Here is a 22,711-nt window from a genome sequence, read left to right as displayed (position 1 = left end):
AATATGAGAAAAAGTAACCCGCTGTCATGTGTGAAGGTGTAATATTGCTTCTGAATCCCATCTTGAAGCTGGGGAGATTTCATTTTCTTTACACAGGTTTAGAAATTGTGGACGAATTATGCTAGATTGAATTCCATTACAAAACATGGAGACAATAACTGCGGATCTGCATAACACAGCTTTGTGGCCACAGCGAGACTGAGCATGTTCAAATGTTAAAGAATATAAACAAATATGAAAAACAGCAAACCTGTTCTTCAGGAGGCTACATTAATGTGCATTGAGATGCACTCAATTATCACTGCCAATTTTACTTGAAGCTTGAAATCAATTAACTGTAGTTTATTTCTATAATTTAAATTAATTGGAAATCTTATTTTGTGAAATGGCTGTCTACAATGTATTTGGGCCACATTAGGTTTCATTTTTTTTCCATTTTAATTTGGTGCCTTAGAATCAGGCTTACATGCATCCATATTATATTGTTAGATTTTTGTCCAGAATAGTCTACATAGGATACAAATGATGGCCTTTTGGCATTAATCTTTAGGTGGATTGAATAAAGCCCAGTGTGGAAAACTTAGATTAATCCATATATTATTTTTCCTCATCAGACTACAGTAAGTTAATACCTTAATGCATAATAGACATGAGATAGGTAAATGGCTGTGACTGGGATATGAATCAGTAGCTGACCTATCCCATAGCAAAAAGGTTTTCTAGCTTGATGAGGTAATGAGGACCTGGGCTACTCATATCAGTGTGTACCCAGAAGATGTTGACATAAACCTCCTTGTGCGGATCAATAAGGTAGAATTTAAGGCATGCAATTGATTCTAGGAATTCTGCTAAAAATAAGCCTGAAATAAAGCAAAACACAATAATCTGTACTGAGTCTGGACAACTTTATAACATAACAGTTGCTGTATAGTGTTGCTGTATTCATTTGTTTTTATAGATACACATATTGGAAACAAATACATTAGGAATGCCCCCAGAAAAGTATAGAGTCAATTTAACAGGTGAAAAAAAGAAAAAGGAAACCAATATATCAGAGATGGTCGTTGAAAGGTTAGTTTGCATACAAGGCAAGGGACTTTCTATTTTCAAGTGAAGTGCTGGTCCAAGGAGATTAATTTAGAATGATCATCCATGAAGATAAATCCTGCTTGTGCCAACCTATTTTGACTTGAAATGGTACAAAAAAAAGTGGATGACATTTTAACTGTGGAAAGAAATGAAAGGTATGATTGTTAACATAGACAACAAAAAAATCCTCTGCATTCATTTGACAGTCTGTCTCCTTAGATGTTCAATGGCAGTCAAAATGATAGAGAAGCCCAATACATCTCATTGAAATCCTATAAAAGAAGGAAAACCATACATAAACCATTGGCTAATACAAAAGTTAATTTCAGTTTCAAAAGAAAATCTAACAGTGGATATGTACAGTGGTGATCAGAATCTAAACTGAGACAGGTGGAAAATATGGTATAAAATGGCTAATTGGTCTGGTAGTCAGTTGCTGGTTCTATAAAATGGGGGAGTGAGAGGGTTGCAAAGGAGTGTATGTGAGCATGTATCTATAATTGGTTTTCACATGGAAGGGTATTCTGGGTAGGAAATAAGTCAATACATGTGCAGAGACAGAGGGAAAACAGTGATCATTTTATTTGTTGAAAATCCAAGGCTGATTCCATATGAAATCTCAATATTCTTCTCTTCAGAGGTAAGTGTGCAATGAGAGTCTCGCAGAGAGCCGGCCTCGGTCCCTCCATTGAGATCTGCAGTACAATTATTTCTTCCTGTACCATCCGTTCTTTTCAGATTCGAGTGAAGGAAGGAGAGAGGACAGAGAGGGTGACAAGTCCAGCTGGAGCAGCCTCCTGCAGTTGGTCGGCTGACCATCCTGCTTCCTTCTCTTTCTCTCCTGGTCAGAAATCCACGCTGTCTTGACCTCTGTCGGCGGATTCTAAACCGTCCGACATATCGAAGACAACACGACCATCCACTCGACATCGACCACCTTCCGTCAACCTTGACCAACCTGGACTGTCGACCTCGACCACAGCTATCCACCTCTCGGCCATCCCTCGTCGACCGTTCAACCACATCTGTCGACCTTTGTCCTACTCCGTCGACCTCTCGACCTTGATGTCGACCTCCCGACACCTGTGTCGACCTCTCGATCCTCGATGTCGACAAAACTCGACATTCTGATCGACAACATCAAGGGGGACAGTATCTCTTGTGAGGGGTTTGGTGAAGTCCTTCTGCCTGTTCGTGTATATAGAGGGTCAGGACAAAGACGACATCGGGACAGATCTATTTCTATCTGGGATGAAGCCGAAAGGGGCATTTCACAGGTGTTCCGGTTTGCAGGGCAAGCTGGCCTCGGACGATGGGTATGACCAGTGGGTGCGCTGCCCGGGAGATGAACATGCCCAGTATGCACTGATGGGAGAAGGGGGCTGTGAACACTCCGCAGCCTTTACGGAGGCCACGCGCCGTAAGAGGGCCAGGAACTCCCCGCCGTCGAGAGCCTCAATGAGCCGCTGCAGCAGAAGCTCTGCACGCCGCTCTTCTGTAGGCTCAGCTTTGCGCAGACCCCCCCACATGGGCCACTCCATGACAACAGGACAGACGGCGGTCCTCTTCCTCCTGGGCTTCACCAGCAAGGGTGCAGTCCACTTCCCCCTCTCCGTACGAGTACGAGTTCAGTGTGCTGCCATTCGGCCTCTCACTGGCTCCCTGCACGTTCTCAAAGTGCATGGATGCAGCCTTGGCCCCCCTCAGGACAAAGAGGATAAGGATCCTGAACTACCTGGACGACTGGCTGGTGTGCGCAGACTCCAGGCTTCAGGCGGAGGAACATACAGCAGAGATCATATGTCAGGTGACTGCACTGGGTCTCGCAGTTCACATATAGAAAAGCTCCCTCAAACCCGCACAGACAGAGTGGGCTTCTTGGGAATGAGGCTGGACTCTCAGGTCATGTCCAGAGTCAGAATCGAGTTGTTGGAGAAATGCCTGGCATCATTCAGAAGAGCATCGACTCTCCAACTGGTCAAATTTCAAAAACTGTTGGGGCTGATGGCCCCTAGAATATTCTCCCCTGGGCCTTATGCACATGTGCCCATTACAACGCTGGGTAAACGCCCACAAGCGAGACATAAACACCACCCACTGACAGTGACCTCAATATGCTGGCAGGCACTGTCCTGGTAGAGAAATCAAATCAATCTGTGCCTCGGCTCCCCCCTCAGATGCCTGCACAGACGGGAAGTCATCACCACAGACGCCTCCGGAACAGGTTGGGGTGCTGTCTGGAATGGGATGGGAGTCAGAAGAGTGTGGAGCGGTCTCTGGTCGGCCATGGCCAAGACAGTTGTGGTTTGCGACGCTGGCACAGATGATCAGTGCGGATCCATGGCAGCCTCCACTTCGACAGGACTTGCTAAGACATGCAGAAGGATTGCTGTGGTACCCCAACTCAGCACAGCTGCAATTGTGGGTTTGGCCCCTGAAAGGCACCGCCTGATATCTATGGGGCTGCCTGTTAATGTCGTGGAAACGCTGCAGTCAGCCAGGGCCCCCTCCACCAGGGCCCAATATACTTATAAGTGGTCAACCTTCCAGAACTGGTGTCTGGACAGACGTGTGGATCTGGTGTCATGCCCCATATCGAGCATCCTGTACTTTCTGCAAGATCTGCTTGAAAATGGGAAATCTGCATCCACGCTGAAGGTTTATCTGGCTGCCATCTCAGCATGCCATGATAAGATTGAAAACATCTCCCCAGGAGCACATTCCCTGGCAACCCAGTTTCTAAAAGGTGCGAGACGTTTGAGACCACTAATAAAGGACACAATTCCAGCCTGGGACTTCCTGCCCAAGGTCATGTTGCCATTCCACATAAACCAACCAATTGTCCTGGAGTCATTCAATCCCCCTCCACATACATCGGACGAGGACCGCAGACTATACGCACACTGCCCTGTCCGGGCCTTGAGGTGCTATATGCGGAGGACTGCGCACAGCTGCAAATCCGACCAGCTGTTTGTCTGCTACGGTTCCACCACTAAGGGGAGGGTGGTTTCAAAACAACAATTGGTGGACTGGGTGACAGACGTGATCCGGCTCACCTATGAGACTGCTAAAGTTCCCATGCCTGAACACATCTCATTCTACTCAACAAGAGGACAGGCCACGTCGTGGGCTCTATTTCACGGTGCCACAATGTGGCAGGCCGGCTGCACCCAAGCTTGGGCACCCAGGTACCGCTAGCCCTCAGGCACCATGAGGCTCTGCTATACTTGTCATTATGGGATTGGGCTTAAATCAGGTATCAAGACTCACGACAGCTCTGGTATAGTCTTCCCATTTGGTAATGTCCGTCTTTCGATTTGAAAGGGAACGATAGGTTATCATAACCCCGGTCCCCTGAAAAAGAAAGACAGCCATTATCCTTCGGGAGACTGTCGACCAGACAACCTTTCTGATGAAGAAATGGCAGGCAGCTGCAGTCAGGAGGAGACTTTTCAGAGACGCCGCGGACGAGTCTTCCTCCTGCCAGCAGGGCCCCTATTGGGTAGCTTTGGTACATGTTTTCACTAATTAGCAGATCAGAAGGCTCTTCCCATTCGGTAATGGCTGTCTTTCTTTTTCAGGGAACCAGGGTTATGATAATAACCTATTGTTTTGTTTACAGAGGAACTTGTGTCAAGGAACAAATGTGATGGAGGAGAAATTATGTTCTTGCTAATTTAGAAAACAAATGACATTCCCAGGCCTTCTCTGAATTTCCCATGAGAGAAAGAACACAAACACAAAATTCCAACCAATTCAAGGAAAACTTTATTTCACTTGGTAAGCAGCTGGTACGTGACAACTAAAGGTGAACACAGGTCTTAAATGTATTACTCTATAAAATAAATACAAAATTAATTAGAGATGAGAAGCTGTATTTGAACTTGGAGTTCACCTACCTCTAGAATACAAGTGAACAATAAATAAAAGACAATACAATGACCAGTCAGGTTAGAAAAGAGGTACACAAAAGCTACATCTGTTAATGCTCATCGTACCTTCATAAAATAAGTATTCTGCATAGATTTCTAATTGTTTCAAATATTACAACTGTATATATTACCAAGTTCTGTTTTCTCAAATGGTAGTTAATTGATAAGTTCAAGTAATGCTAACACATGGAAGGCAATGTTTGTAAAATGAAAGATGTGAAATCTGCTGAGGCAGTTCAGCTGCACAATTCACAGATGCAGTATTCATTACCTGCCACAGCAAAATATTTCTTCTTTAGGACACATCAGAACAATATTAAAAACAAAATCAAAGCAGTGAACATTATCACAGGGTTGAAATGGAAACCCTCCAAAGATTATCAGACAGAATCAGCATGAATATCAGTTTTATGGCTTTAAAATGAAATAACTGGTTAAAAAGTATGTAAAATTAAGTTTCATATTGATCTTTCTTGGCAAATTTGCTCAGCTCCTTTACACTGGGCCTGTTTTTTTTCTCCCACTCAACAGACCTATGAGCAGACTTTTTGTAGCTGTTCAGAGGTTCTCCACCCCCTACATACCTGCCATTATACACAGCACATATTAAACATACAGATAAACCTTCTAGTTCAGAAGAAAGAAGTAGAACAATTTAATATAGAGATGCAAAAAGACTGAAAACTTTAATCTCAGAGGGATTCAAACACTATAACAGACAGGACATACCAAGGTGCATCTAAATACTCCTTTTATGAAAGATGACAGCAGGCAACAACCAAATCATCAATCAATGATGGGTAAATATATTATGTATACATACTATGCACTTAGACATCATGCAGTTTATCCTAATGGAGCTCAAAAATGAAGAAAAAACTAAAAAACTGTGATGCACTAATTTACCTTCAAATGTTTTAGTGTTACATTTAGTATATTGGCTAGAAGCATCAATAACAGACCCTTTGTATCGTCAGTTTAAGTTCCTTGAGCAAATACTTATTATCTATTAGCAATTTGTTTTCAAAAATCTGTAAACAAACGCATCTGTCAAAGGAAGCTGCTTCTTACTTCTATCTCCAGTGCAGTACGAGATGACTGTTTGTCATGTGTGCTGTACAAACTTCACAGGTTTCACATTTACCGCTCAGGCTTAGTAATAACCTACAAATGCATAGCTCACACTTCACAATGATGATATGCGACAAAGGTAATAGGGTGTGATCTGAATTCTATGCAATAGGAATTTAATGACTGGCATATACCTATCCCTCTGTTGTCACATTGTAGTTTGAATATTAAGACGCTGTACATAGGCTGTCATACTAAAATTTCAAGATTTTCTTTAGAGAAAATGTATCAGATCTCAAAAAAGAATTATTAGTAACAAAATCTTATCATAATAAGACCTTTATCTCCAAGTTATAACCTTGATGCAAGGTCTTGGTTAAATAAATAAGCCATATTGTACATAAAATCATAATCAAAGTGCTACTATGTGTAAATGTCTGCTCGAGTACCGTAACGTTTCCACAATACCACTTAGTCCATGTCAGTTGTAATTTGAGTATTCTTTAGCAGTAGCTAAATGAAATCTAAAGGTCAAATATACTACTGAAACCAGTTATCTCTGTTCAAAAACACAATGCAGTGGTAATGTGAAAAGTTCATATAACTCTCCCCTTTTTTAAATACTATACACACATCATCGTCTGGAGGGATTCAGTGCAGATCCTAACGCAGAAGTATTTTCTTAGCTTGAATGTATAAATTACTTATTTTACTATATTTTATATAGACAAATTGTGAAGAAGATTCAGTAATCCATGGAGTTGACCTTAGTAACTTGATATTAGTAACATAAGTCTCAAAACTTAAAATACATAAACGTGGATTACAAAATTAACATATCCGACAAATCCTGAATCACTTCCAGTTTGTACAGTAGGGGTCTTCATATTTTGGTAATAGCATGTCTATGACTTACTGGTAAAGAGTTGTCTTAATGTTGTGTTATATGTAGTTAGAACAACTTTATGGACTATTAGAAGTCAGTTTAAAGTCAATGTTTACGAAGCACAGACGATTCAGACACTTTCCAATACCTGGGTTGTGTTTTTAAGATTAAACAACTATAATATTTTAAAGATACCAAACTCCCAGTAATACGGAAGTACAGTATGTTTAAGGCTTTTTTGTTTTAACACTGTTCACAATCACAATAAAAAATAAAAAAAAAGTATCTATATTGCAACACACTGATCTCACAGTTTGTAGGTAATATGGTGCAAGACTGGCTTAATTGTAGGTATTAATTTGTCAATTGAACAATCTAATTTAACCATCATAATGTAATCTCTATATGATAAACCACCCCACATCCCTTAAATGTACTACACATTCATGTTCACTTTAGAAGTAACCCCTTCATTGCTATACTTTTGATACACAGGAAGATCCACGGCCTTCTTGCTCTACGCACAATGGGATACAAGCTCATGGATTGAGTGCCAAACTAATAAACCGAGGTCCATTACAGGCAGAGTAAACAGGACAATTTGACACTGAAGGATAATTTGAACACAAAAGCTGAGGAAGACTGGTCACGGCAGCACTCTCACTCAAAATACTGAGTAAAGACAATAACTCATCTATATATATATATATATATATATATATATATATATACACTCACCTAAAGGATTATTAGGAACACCATACTAATACTGTGTTTGACCCCCTTTCGCCTTCAGAACTGCCTTAATTCTACGTGGCATTGATTCAACAAGGTGCTGAAAGCATTCTTTAGAAATGTTGGCCCATATTGATAGGATAGCATCTTGCAGTTGATGGAGATTTGTGGGACGCACATCCAGGGCACGAAGCTCCCGTTCCACCACATCCCAAAGGTGCTCTATTGGGTTGAGATTTGGTGACTGTGGGGGCCAGTTTAGTACAGTGAACTCATTGGCATGTTCAAGAAACCAATTTGAAATGATTCGACCTTTGTGACATGGTGCATTATCCTGCTGGAAGTAGCCATCAGAGGATGGGTACATGGTGGTCATAAAGGGATGGACATGGTCAGAAACAATGCTCAGGTAGGCCGTGGCATTTAAACGATGCCCAATTGGCACTAAGGGGCCTAAAGTGTGCCAAGAAAACATCCCCCACACCATTATACCACCACCACCAGCCTGCACAGTGGTAACAAGGCATGATGGATCCATGTTCTCATTCTGTTTACGCCAAATTCAGACTCTGAATGTCTCAACAGAAATCGAGACTCATCAGACCAGGCAACATTTTTCCAGTCTTCAACTGTCCAATTTTGGTGAGCTTGTGCAAATTGTAGCCTCTTTTTCCTATTTGTAGTGGAGATGAGTGGTACCCGATGGGGTCTTCTGCTGTTGTAGCCCATCCGCCTCAAGGTTGTACATGTTGTGGCTTCACAAATGCTTTGCTGCATACCTCGGTTGTAACGAGTGGTTATTTCAGTCAAAGTTGCTCTTCTATCAGCTTGAATCAGTCGGCCCATTCTCCTCTGACCTCTAGCATCAACAAGGCATTTTCGCCCACAGGACTGCCGCATACTGGATGTTTTTCCCTTTTCACACCATTCTTTGTAAACCCTAGAAATGGTTGTGCGTGAAAATCCCAGTAACTGAGCAGATTGTGAAATACTCAGACCGGCCCGTCTGGCACCAACAACCATGCCACGCTCAAAATTGCTTAAATCACCTTTCTTTCCCATTCAGACATTCAGTTTGGAGTTCAGGAGATTGTCTTGACCAGGAGCACACCCCTAAATGCATTGAAGCAACTGCCATGTGATTGGTTGGTTAGATAATTGCATTAATGAGAAATTGAACAGGTGTTCCTAATAATCCTTTAGGTGAGTGTATATACACTGCATCTAAAGGATTTCAGAGAGTAGTCAAATTAAAAATATTTTCAAACTGCTAAATCTGTGCTGCAGCACAAGTGTTTTCCTAAGAATAAAATCACCACCTTCTACTCCGGTATGTGTTAGAAGCAATATAACCCAAAAGATACAGGGTATCAGATCTGTGCATCATCACCAGTAATAGAAGTAAGGGATTTAAAAAATGTAACTGTGAACTCACACACAATCCCTGTGTATGGAAATATATTAAGGAGCAAAATTTAAAACAGTTCATCCAACTACTGATCACTAGTTAATTTTGCATATGCAGACCTGAGGTAATGGTGGTCTAAAAACAAATTAACAATTCCTAAATAAGAAGACTTATTACATATTCTTACTACTGTGATAACATAGATATATGAACAGATCGATTAGCCTATGATAAAGAGTGTGCAAAACATGATTTACATTTTGTTTTAAGTAGGTCACAGCTGCAATTAAGTGTGTGGCTAAATAATAATAAACTACACTTCACAATTTGATCACGATGATTTTCATCAGGTTTTTTATCTCCTTGACAAATCTTGATCTGGTCGGTCAGTGTCTTGGTGGAGTCGGACTGTTGATATGTATATATCCACACGCACACACTTGTCATAAAACAAACGATGTAAATTATGCACATCAAATAAGATTTAAAAAAATGACTGTTTTGCACATCTTTAGAATTACAAGATAGTTGTAGGTGTGAAGTCAAAAATGCAAAAAAACATATTAAGGAAAACCATGTTAAAATGTTTGAACAAAGTCCTGTGTTTGAGTAAACATGGTTATAGCTTTAATAAATAGTCAGGTTGAATAAAAACATGAAGAATGTTAAAATGGCGTAGAGCTTGGCTAAAAGAGTTAAGAAATTAATACAAATTTAAGACTCCAAAATTCCCCTTCAAATGGAAACCCATGCATTTGCAATAGTTCAACTCAAAGAAGCAGTAAATGCCCACCAATTGTGCTTAAATGTGATCCTCACTATTCACCATTATAATATTTTAGATCTTAAAACCATCATAATCAGATCTATCAATTATATAGCCAAGTTTAATGAAAATGCTTTATCCTCTTTTACAGCCAGAAACCAGTTATGTCAAAAAGATTTTTAAATACAGACAGAAAAACTCATCGTGCTTATTGCAAATTATACCTCTTATTTGGTGGAAGATGTATTTTTTGTCCCCTTCACTTTAAATCAACCATTTAGGTTTGGCAAACCAAATCAAGGGAGTCTTTACATATACATTAATTTAGTTTCAGAACACTTTTTCCTTTTCCCCTGTAATTCTCTGCATTATTACAATTTAAATATCTGAAATTGAATTATGCACATTTTACCACTTTTTAAATTCTTTTTTGGTTATATAACTGTTGTGAATGTTTCTGAAGGCTTTTGACTAATTGTGATTTTCAATGGTATGTACCAGCTAATAAACAACACATTTTTTAAGTTTTATTTATTCTAACCCCAAACATACACCACAATGGTTTTATGCTGAATATGCTGAATATCTTTCTTCACAAACAAGTAATTCAAGATTCAAATTCATATTTTGATTAGTATTATTTTTACAACCAAAAACATCTCAGGTCCATTTTTAAATGGTGCAGAAGACTGAAAATTATTATCACCACTGATACTTCTATCTGGGAAGAATATATTTCAATAAGCCTAAAAATACTGAATTCTACTTGAGCTGGGAGGTTTCCATCAAAGACAAACCTGATATAAATAAATAAGCAGTCCTAGAGTCATAAATGAGCAGCCGGGTTTGTTTTCTGAAAGACTGAAAATTTGGTGAAAGTGGCGAAGTGTTTTCTAAGAACAGAGAAACCTGAGGTATTGGAGCATCCTGAAACTGCACACCGCTACAAAAATAGATCGGCTTTTCATAAAACCTGGCATGGATTTTCATTCTGAAGGGGAATTAGGCATTATACCCTTCCTACCCAGCCCAGTCATAACTGACCTATAACAGTATCTAGCCATTTCTTGTAGGCGGTGGCAAACCTGCTTTGCTCTGTGCTCCTGCAGTCATTGAGAACCTTTGCTATGAATCTGTGCTCTGATGGTAGTCCGTGGCAGTCTTGCAAGGGACCCCTTTTCAGCCGCTTAGTCTCCTGGGTGTAGCCCTGCTTGCCAGCGTCCAGCACCACATCCACATCCATGTCCTGTGCAGTCTTGCCCCCTGTAGTTTCGCTCAGCGTATTGTTTAATGTCCCATCACTGCTCTTAAGGACTGAGGCCTGCCCACAACCACGGTAATGCTCTTTGTTCCAGTGATGCCAAAGGAAGAAAATGTGCCGTCTATGAGACAAGAAAAAAATAAATGTACTAATAATTACCTTCATTCTGAAGATTACCTTGTTTCTTATAGTCTTTGCATGAACTATTAGACCACAGCAACAACAAAAATGCATTTCTCACCCCCCAAACTGTTTAAAATGCATTACAAAAATGTGTCCTACAAAGAAAAAACAATTCTCAATTGTTATTTAACGACAGCAAACAATGGATTTCATGACACACAATGTTTCACAAGAAATGTGATGTAAAATATATAAGCACATTTGTCTTTATATAAAAAAACATAAAAAAAACACTTTATACTTGTCCTACATGTACAAAAGGCATCCATAGACACCTCATACACATTTTTCAGATTGTCTTTAAATTTTCACATAGTAAATGCTTCACAATGTTTGGCAAAAAAATAGAATGGCCTTTTTGTTTACCTGTGACACCACAGTGTTTCATGGCCAGGATATGATTCAATAAGGTCAGTGCAGAGCTGCATTTCTTCATCAAAGAGATCTGGCACTGCTGTCCTCTGGGTCTCTACAGACACCCCCTCTCCTTTGGACAGGCTAGCACAGTGTTCATCAGGAGAGCTGACAGCCAGGGAAAGGGTATCTTTGTCCAAAACAATGCTGGGGTCTCCCACCAGAGACTTGAGTAGGAATTGGCGGTAGTGGAACCCACTGTGGTCTGACACATGCATGGACACCCAGTACTTCACACAGGAAAGTTCATCGTGGAGAATCTGCAGACACAAGTTAGATGCCTGACTCTCTCTAGTCTATTCTGCTCATTCAAATGTATGCCATATAAGCTGGGATCATAGCAAATATGTATTGAAAGATTTACCTGGCAAAATATATTCAAAATATATGTCCTTATAAGACTAATGACCCTTAGAAATTAAGTTTCTCAGAGATGCATTGAATAGTGAACCAATTATCTTTGTTTTCCTATTATAAAAGCTTTTCTTTTACATGGCCAAAATGTAAAAAAAAATGCAGCCACTGATCTGCTTCTAAACAATAGTTTGTACAATGCTGCATAAACATTGCTGTAATTTGAAAAACTGCAGATCTTACCTCTTATTTAACAGGACAATATTCATAGGTGTATAAAGTTAAAGTACAATTTTTTTTATCTACCACAGCACACATACACATTAGTATAATGGTATTGGTCCTAAAACATAAATATAGACAATGGGCAATTAATTTGGTGAGGGACTATGTATGCGCAGGGCACTCCCAAATGAAGGCTCTTGGTCATTAGTGCTCAAATCCTATATGCAAACTGTTGGACTATAATCATTTGCGGAGGTGGTGAAATGTTAATTACATTTCTTTCCATAATTATTTACCATGCTTCAAATACAATTTTAAATAATGATCACCCTTGTGCATTATCCCCGTTTCTGTAAAACGAACACACCAATTTTAAAGGAATCTACTCTTATTAGGGGAAGTTAAAAATATAATTTGTCATTACATCTGTGGGTTCAATAACCTCGATCACATTAGAAACCAAACAAGGAATAACAAGACATCATCTGACAACAGCATATGCCAAAAATAAAGAGAGGCACAAAGTAATGTACCGTTTTTCTTTTTTAAACCTTGAAATCTTTTGATTGTGCCTTCTGGCATATGCTATACCCAAGATACTATATAGAAAATGTGAGTATGCAATTAATTCTAGAGATGCTGTTAAAGAACAGGCCATGGATCCATTTAAGGTTTCTGGTGCACTGATCCTTGTGATCCTATCAGCTTCACTGGTTTTGTAAAATGTATCGTTGTTGTTGCAGGGACAGCCTTTCTCCTGTAATGCCTGTAAGCCAATATGTAATCAAAACCAGTGATGTACTCGACTTCAGGTTTTGAGTGACAGTTCAAAATAAATGTACTGGCCCATTTAGATCAAATATGAATACAACAGAAACACTACAGTGATTTGTAACACAGCAAGGTTGACAGTAGCTGACATTCCCCCAGAGAATGATGTTAGATATTGTTTAGAAATCATTACAGAATTATTGTGCTAAACCCTTACAGAAGTTAGGTTTTTCCTTGATAAAAAAGGAAACAATAAATGCTTTATAGGATTACAGAAGGTTATACAACAATGCCTTGAAAGGAAAAAAAAAAGTTTATTAATGTACTATCACTGAACATAAAACTACATGGAATTGTATCAAGGGGGGGGCAGTGATTTGGAGAGAAAATGCAGATCTATTCGTGAGAAACTGAACCCAAAGTAATGACCAACATTAAGTCAAAGACACTCTGCCAAAGTGCACAGAAAGTACCTTGATGTTTCCCTTGGCCAGGTGCTGCAGTACCCAAATGCGGTGGGACCAGGCATTGTAGTTACTGGGATACCTGCCCGCCGCCTCAGAGCACACCTTCATCTCCTCCTGCAGGACTCGCTGCAGCCGCTCAGCCTGAGCCGGCCTGTCCGCCTCACCCTGCTCCTTACAGCCCGCGCCCTGCGGACAGCACTCCTGGAGTACTCGCTGTAACACCCAGCGCCTGTCACAACACATTCCCCACCGTTACCATCTCTTAGCCACACTGAAACGCAGCAACAGAGTGAGGAGCAGGGAAAGGGATTTCAAATCAAGCTGTGGGCTTTAGAAGCAATCGCCAGCTCTTGTTTTTTCCTCAGCAACTTACTTTCTTTATTGTAATTTCTGTCACCGTTTCTATGCTTTCTACAGCAAACGATCAGTCAGGCCGAGCATTGGGGGGAAATCGCCTTGACCAGATATTTTCATTCAGTTTTCATCAAGTTTAAAAGAGGTGTTGTCAAGGTAGCTCTACAATGCAGTCTGTAGTTAATAGTAAAGGACTACACTACACTACATGGTGTCTGCGATATTGTTTTATAACTTTGCTTTTATAACAAAATAATCAGACACTTATGAGGTCTTAATCCCATTGTGTTTTTAATTTTATTGTTTCAGAAATAGCTGTGTTGGTGCTTCTTGCTTTAGATTCAAATGTGGGTCAATAACTGCTGCTCTTTCCTGGACTTCATTCATAATGGTGTCTTAAATCAAGTCATCTGTGAAAGTATTTTATATTTTGCTTAAACTCTTACTATATTACTTTGAATACTAGACTAGTCAGATAGTAAAATGAACATTGATCAGCAGTAATTTATTAGAAGTATATTATCTTTGTACAACCAAAAAAGTACTACTTGTCGCTAACAAATTCAACATCCATTTTCATGTTTTTCTTAATATCAGTTGCTTGATTTAATAAATGTAAAGCTTTCATTTCTATAATAATTAAAGTTGTAATTAGAAATGCATGCCCCCCTATACGTCACCTTAAAGCTTATGATCTTGAATGAACAGAAACATGACCACAGACAAAACCAAGCAAATAAATAAGAAATGACAATGTATCACACTACAAAAAAAAGATAAGCGCTATGGGAAAAAGCTAAAGCAGAATTATTTTCTCAATATTGAAAACAATGTTTTAGAATCCTGTACCTGTGCTGACAAAGAAGCAAAGAAATACCAGGTCAAAGTCATTTCTACACTATTTATCCTATCATCAGATAATAACTGATGCGGAGCACCCATTAATGTCCCCCTAGAAGACTGAGGGCAAGCCAGTTCTCAAAGAAAGCAAAGGAGGTCATGCTTTATGCAATAACTGTTTTCAATTCACTTGACATGTTGCTTTCTTGGTTCCAGTCATTAACAATTGAAAATTCTTGTTTCTACATTTTTTTTATCTACATGTCCTGGGTCATTAGTCTATCTTTGCTGTCAAAGCATTTCACTGCCAAGTGCTTACAAAGACTATTTGCAAAAAATGTAATTAATCATTTTCCAGCATGCCTGTGTGCAAAATAGCAGTGATGCAGAGAAAGTCTTTATGTATGGACAATTTGACATTCAGAGTATATTTTTTCTCACAGCACATGAAGGTCAATTACAGTGCATTCATTCACATGCAAATCAATTTATAACTTTTTTGAAATGCGTTTTTCTGGATGTTTTTGTTGTTATTCTGTCTCTCACTGTTAAAATACACCTACCATTAAAATTATAGACTGATCATTTCTCTGTCAGACGTGCAAAATCAGCAGGGGATCAAAAACTTTTTTCCCCTCACTGTAAAGGCATTCTGAAGGCTGATATAAAGCAATATAACCTGTACAAATAAAAAATCTCCTTCTCACAAAGACTTTCTATATTCCATCTCGACCTGAGCTGACGTTGTATAATTTTGAGATATATATTTTTTCTAATCATGTATGTGTGTGTGTATGTTCATAAATACCTGTGAATCCATGTTTCTGGGCTTTTAGGGAACTTAGTGAGAGCCAGTTTACCCAAGTATAAATCTTTTTCTGGATTTAATGCCCCACACTGCACAAGTTCTTTCCTAAAAAGACAAGAGATAAAAATATTTATGCACTGAACACTTCATCAGATTCAAATGTATACACAGCTCTTAAATAATGAATATCCAGGATTCTGAATTGTACTGTTCTTTTGATTTCTTCCATAATATCTGCACTGATTTGTTGTGCAAGGTAGACATAACTTGACTTCTTTTGAGAATCCGTATATAATACAATGTTTACTTTTAGTTAGTAAATATTTCTAAATGCATATACTACAGTTTTATTTAGTTTCCATTTCCATAGTGAATTATGGTATTTTTGGTGTATGAAATTGGTTTCCAGGAACAGAACCATAATTTATAACATTGGGCCTATGGGAAATAAGGGCTCAACTTATAACCAATTAGGCTAGCACAGCTTGAAAAATATACTGTTCTGCTCTTCTTGTTTATGATCTTGATATGCAAATTCTTAAGAAAGAAAAGTTAGAAATGAAATGAAAAAAATATACTGAAAGACTAAGTGCCCCCTTGTGGGAGGAGTAAAAATGGGTGTGGTATTAGTTTGTTCTAAGCTCAGAAAGAGAAAGAGAGAGAAAGAGAGAGAGAGAGAGGGAGAGGGAGAGGAAGTAACAGTGTGCAGAGCGGAACACGCCTTGGCCCTGTCATGTACTTAGTGTGCCATACCTGACATTCCAGGCAGTGGTGAAGTCAGGATTCAGCAGCAGTAATGTGCAAGTGATATCTATCAACGCTGCAAGAGAAAGATATCAAGTGACAGACCAAGCCAACTGGAATTAATAGAGGTGTCTGCAGAGCTTAATGAGCAGAGATTTCATAGAAGCAGACACCTGCCACCCTGGACTATAAACACTACAATCAGTGCAAACAGCTTCTCGTTCTCTTTTTTTTTTTATCCCACGTATAACAGTAGCTTCCTTCACATCAGGAGACTTGAAGACATTCACTCAGTGTTTGGAAAAGCCAGCAGTGAATGACGTGTACCACGACTGCCTCGAGTGCTTTTCATTTACTTCCTGCAGTTCGAGGACAGAGGATTGTCACATAATATGGTTTGAACAAATCAACTAAATAAATAAACAGCTGTTGACACAAAACAGAATGTGGTTCACATTTCTTAAGAGGTAATGAAACTGCAAATGAAGATGTATATTTATTTATGTATTGGTATAGGAAACATCTAATTTACTCATGACATACCCTTGTTTTAGGAAAATGATTATTCAAATATAATGAGCTCATCATGTACAAAACCATGTTTAAACTAGATAATAGTAGTGGTGTGATGCATGATTATTTTTATAATCGATAAGAAATACAAAATGTCAGATATCATTACTCTACAACTACGAAAAGTACTAGAATTAAACACACCACATTCAATTCATCAAACTATAATTCCAAGAGCCAGTTTCGTTTTATCCAGTCACCAATTTAAATGAGTAGGCTACATTTAATTATATTTAAATATTACACACAATGCCAGAGTGATGCCTGAACCCTTTGCTGGCACCCTGACACTCTTCTCTCTTGTGCCGTCTCTCTCCCTGGTCTGCCATTTTCACTACATTATCATAGCAACATGTAAACACTTAGTTCGCATTAAGAAGTCAAAAATTTTGTTAAACAAAACGAGTCCATGATTTATTTGTTATTAAATAAAAAAAATGTTTATTTGTTCTATGCTTTAATTTCAGAGTACATTGAGACATTATACTGTATACATTTCAATAAAAACTGGAAAAATGTAGGTGTTCTATGAACTTTTGACCAGTAGAGTAAGTCTCTGATCTCTGAGCTTGTAATACTCTTCTTCTTTAGAGTGTTAAAATAATACTACCCTATACCAAGGTCACACAGTGTAGTAGTACTCAGGGCTTCGAAAAACTAAACTATTTCATAGATTCACACCCACTCTTCTTCCATTTACCCTATGGAAAGCAGCTACTGAACTGAAATTGATTGTTGGGTAGGGTTTATGATTTAATAAAGAACTTTGTTACTTCTAATTGTCTGCATCTACTCTTGCAGCTACAATATCAATGTAGAATAGTATGAAAGGGTTAGATAGCCCTGACCTGGCATTTTAAGTGGAGACTAGCATTCTTGGCTCACAGTAGTTATATTTACAGATTTATTTATGATTACATTGGCAGGCTTGTATAGCGGAAATAGAAGAGAGCAAACATGAACTCTGATATGGGAGTTCCATTTAGGGTTTTCTTGTTATTGTTATTGGGGCAGTGAAAAGGGAAATTCGCAGATTGACAGTTGTCTCCAGGGATGCAGAATCTTAAAGCGATTTAATTAATTTTGCCAAACTGGGCTTTCACTACACAAATAAAAACATCCTCAATATAGAAAAGTATATGACCACACAACTAATATGCGTATCACTTTCCCAGATCAACATCCCTTGAAGCAGTTCAGTAATTAGAACAATCTGTTCAACTGTGCTTTGGTCTTGCCAATTTAACAAATGGATGTCTTTTCAGCAATATCTGTCTTGCACTGCAAGCGTCCAAATTTTTTTACCTCACACTGCGTTTTCACATCTGGACTGTACGTATCAGAGAAACAGCTGCTATAAACATATCACACCAATATCACACGGATGATGTGGTTTACTGTGCTTCCTGTTTGTAGGAAAACCAGACATTTTATGTAACTACCTTACAGATATATCTGAACAGTTCTGTGTGTTCTTACTTCTGCAGCTCCCCCTCCCTCCCCAGAGAGAATTTAATTAGGGTATTTATAATACATTGTATTTAAGGAATCATGATAGAACTGAACTACTACAATGACTGACTTAAAAATAAACTCCTATAAATAGCTCTTCAATTCATGGAGTTTGACTTGAAAGTAAAAAAAAAAATAAAAAAAAATGACTAGGTACATTATCAAGGCTTATCATTACCAATGATGTGGATGTATAAAATATAATTAAAAATAATTTACAAATATTCCTTCAGTAAAATAAAAAAACAACCCATTCTAATAGTTATAGCAAATTACTTCTCACATTTAAAAGAAGCACCAGAGATATGTTTCCTTACTTATTTTAAAAACATAAGTTTTAATATAATAATAATAATAATAATAATAATAATAATAATAATAATAATAATTTCATAACCAACTTGTTACGAAGAACACTGTCACAACATGGACAGGTAAAAAGAAATATTAGCCACACTGAATTCTAAAAATGACCATATAAATAATTCTGTAGTAATTGAAATATTAATATATTAAGTTGCAATTCCTGCTTTTTATTATTTGTGATCGAAAATGTAATATTTCAATAAGATGTCCTTTATAAATCTGGTTCCAGTGCCTAGGAATCACAAACACACTTATTTAATAATTTAGCAAAATAATACAAAAAAGAAAAAAATATATATACAAAGCTCCCTACCTGCAACTGAAATGTTTTGTGATGGCTGCACATCATAGAAATATTCTTGATCTTTAAATAAAAAGGAAAGCCATTGCACTAAATGCCACATAAACCAAAACATTTGTAAGCTGGAGACACAAAGCTCAACATGATGAAACTGACCAGGAGAGAGATCGTTTAATACAGTGTCTAACCAATTACTGGCTCCAATTCTTCCAGGAAGCTGAGGGAGAAGGAAACCTGTATCTAAGTCTGGTATCCGACCCGATGTAGATCAATAACAAGACTGGGATTGCTGAGAAAGCCTGGCTATTGTCCTTTGCTAACATGTGCAGTATCTTTAGCAGCTCCATCAGTCTAAACTCATCCGTATCCTCCTAGCGCTGGCACATTACTATCCCTAGGCAATGTCTGCAGTCCACTGCCCTTTACAGCTCTTAACCTTTTTTTGACACAAATCCTCTCTTATGGTCATTGTAAGTGACCAAACCCTGACCAACCCTCTGTAAAATACAAAGAAAATAAAGAACCCAAACACCACATCTTATTTACTGCTTTAAAAGTGATCAAAAAGTTGTGCAATGAGTTTTAATAATTTGCCATTCTGCTCACTTACAAATTTCTATATGGCATTTCCAGTCCTGGAGTACCCCCTACCCTGCTGGTTTTTGTTCCAGCCTAGGTCTTAATTACTTAATTGAATGGTATATTGCTTTGTTAGGTCAATTAAGGGTGCAATTAAGCAATTAAGACCTATGTTGGAACAGAAACCAGCAGGGCAGAGGGTACTCCAGGACTGGATTGAAAACCTCGGTTATATGGTATAGGGTTTGTTAAATTGTACTGATGTACTAATGTACCGATTGGTTAATCTTTTTTTTTTTTTTTTTTTTTATGAATCACATTATTAGAAACACCCTGTTTTACTGCCCATAAAATGTGCTTGCTTACCGTCCCGGTCCAGCCATTGCTTGCGTTGTCTGAAGAGCAGCAGTTTGTTGTGGACATATGGCAAAAGAAACTTGACACACCAGCTTTCCACACCAAGCTTATTTTCCACAAGGACTATGGGGCTTCGGTTGTAGCGGGCCTCAGGACAAGGTATTAAGCCAATTTCATCACTGAAAAACAAAATGCAGACCAATACGAAGTTGAATCACATGAAATAAAACACTACCACTACATACATCAATCAAATTATTCAGGTTTTAATTGGGGTTGATATTTGTATGGTGTAAAAAAATAAGTTAACTATAACATTTAACTAAAGCAAATATATTTAAAGTAGGTAATAAGCTAGGTCATTTGCTGACATATTGTACAGTAACAAAAAGCTCCCAGAGTAAACTAAAAGACAGTAACATTGACGGAGTTAATGCTGGAAAGCAAATGGTGAGCTGTAGAAAATATACAATTTACAGCAGTGTAAAGTAAACCCAGGACATTGTGTAAAATACAGGGAAATAAATGCTACTCAAAATTAATTATACTCTATTTACATTGCCATTCATTCATTCTACTAAGTGGCTTAGTGTTCCATTAGGAACAATCACGTCAGTGAGACTGACAATTTATGAGGCTCAATCAGGAGACGGTAATAAGCTTTATATTTAAGTAAATGGATTTATCCAAACAAACTCTAACCTCTAGCCTTAAAATTACCCGTTTGATTAGTTGTATAATCCTTAATTTTTTTTAAACTTATAGCCAAAGAAATAAATTATGACCAAAAATAACAACAATTTTGAGGTATGGTACCATTCTTGTTATTCAGTAGAATTTTCATAGTGGGAAAACCTAATAATAGTTTAGATTAATTGGCCAAAGATGTGTCCGACAATTTCTCAGGTCTACACCATAGAATACTCTGCTGTAATCTGAAAATTCAAGTGGTTTATATATTGATACATGTACAGATAAACTGTACTATAAATCCACACTGAGACAAATCTAAGTGGATGATGCAACAATACCAACAAAGGTATAATAGTAACATTTTAGTATCTAACATTGAACTGCCTACATTTAGCAGAAAAGGGGAACCAACAGAAAAGAGAAAAGGCAGACTGCAATATCAATCAAACTTGAGGTGAAAAGTATATTTTTGATTCTATCATTGAACAGATCCCACATAAATGTAGCATGACGTTTCCACAACGAAAGTGCGTCTCATCTAAATTAATCATACATGAATGTACATTTTTCTAAATATCTAAAATTATACAGTTAATGTGTTTTAAGATATAGTTTTCTACCAATCAAAGATTAGGATACCTGCAGTGTTCACGTCCGGATATCATTGTCATCTGCTGTATAGTTTATCAGCACTGGTATATGTTTTAGTTTTCTAACATGTTACAGTGTCTTCTGGGCATGTGGTGCTACATTATTGTTTTGTTTTCTTCACACATATACATATATGACACTAGCTAAACATTGTGTGGCACTGTGCATGGTTCAAACAACTATAAGTTAAATACAGTGTTACTGCACACTCAACTCAACCGGTCGCCCCCACTGTTTTAATTTGGAGCTAACAACACCCATACTAAGTAAAACTGTACGGGTTACTATAATGTACGAACACATACAGACACATGCACATATCCTGCTGCACACGTGTCTGTACGTGTATGACTATGAGTCTTGTGTATGATATGGCTTGTTTGCATACACGTCATATCAACCCTGCGCTAATGTACCCATTTGTTTAATAGATGAATACTTTATTCACATAATCTTCAGTAATGTATATGCAATCAACTTGAGTGCTGTGAGACAAAAGTAGGGTGCAACAATGTGCATCCCAGGCTCTGTTCAAATTCGTCAAGCCAAAAATCTTTCACTGGCAGTTAGCAGATTTCTACCACAGCGAAATTAGTCCGACCTGCTTAGACAGCATATATAGGTATATATTTCAACACCAGTAGAGGCACTTGTTGTTAAACTTTATTTGTATTAATACCATAACTGAGCACCTCAAAATCGCAATGCATTACAGTCTCCTCGAGCACAATCACACTGTAAAACACCGTCAGATAGTTGCTGCTTTATATAAACCTGCGAATTGGTTTTAAAATATAATATTTTCGTCTCAAGTCCTGGAAACAAACACTTACATGTTTGGATTTTTCTTGAATGCGTTGTTGATGTCCTTAACAACTCTCTGTACCAAAACGTCCACCTCCTCTTCCGACTCTGCCATTTTTTTAATTGTATTTTTATTTTTTCAGAGCGGCGCTGATGATGTCACCAGCCCATCTAACTAGATCCGGGTCACGCCGAGGTCACGGGAAGTGTGCAGAGAGGCCAGGCAGCACAACAACAACAACAACAACAACAACAACAACAACAACAACAGTACACAAATGCACGCTTTTCAAAGAGTTTGGGAACGATTGAAAGACGATCAGATTTAATCAGAATATGTCATTCAGTTTTTGTAATATTTAATATCTCACGTTAATAGTAAATACTCAGGTTGTTATGCATTAATATTTAAATTCACTTTGTGTTTAATCACAGATTGACAACTATGTAAATTAGAAGAGGAGATTTAGCATAATTCCCCTTGGTATGTATTATATTGGACTATATAGGCTACTATTCTTATCTCACAATATATTTTGGCATAGTAATGTATAATTTGTCTTCCCT

The 22,711-nt window shown here is 38.0% G+C and overlaps 1 protein-coding gene across 3 annotated transcripts; it reads right to left on the bottom strand.

Moving 5' to 3' along the window:
• Window positions 1–888: 888 nt before the first annotated feature.
• On the bottom strand, window positions 889–22,290 carry ptar1 (protein prenyltransferase alpha subunit repeat containing 1). Of its 3 annotated transcripts, XM_066711185.1 has the most exons (9): window positions 22,174–22,290; window positions 20,006–20,175; window positions 19,073–19,123; window positions 16,318–16,384; window positions 15,565–15,669; window positions 13,569–13,791; window positions 11,698–12,005; window positions 10,973–11,269; window positions 889–1,361 (listed from the first exon to the last, which is right to left on the bottom strand). In XM_066711185.1, exons 1-9 carry the CDS (start codon window positions 22,257–22,259, stop codon window positions 1,313–1,315), a joined length of 1,356 nt encoding a protein of 451 aa, XP_066567282.1. In that variant the 5' UTR covers window positions 22,260–22,290; the 3' UTR covers window positions 889–1,312. The 3 variants fall into 3 exon arrangements, with proteins under 3 accessions (XP_066567282.1, XP_066567281.1, XP_066567283.1); XM_066711184.1 differs by lacking the exon at window positions 889–1,361 and having other exon boundaries at window positions 4,835–11,269; XM_066711186.1 differs by lacking the exons at window positions 889–1,361; window positions 19,073–19,123 and having other exon boundaries at window positions 4,835–11,269.
• Between the last annotated feature and the right edge of the window lie 421 nt (window positions 22,291–22,711).

This window comes from Amia ocellicauda, chromosome 8 (assembly GCF_036373705.1).
Source record: "Amia ocellicauda isolate fAmiCal2 chromosome 8, fAmiCal2.hap1, whole genome shotgun sequence".
NCBI lineage: Eukaryota > Metazoa > Chordata > Actinopteri > Amiiformes > Amiidae > Amia > Amia ocellicauda.
This window is presented reverse-complemented; position numbering and strand designations above follow the sequence as displayed.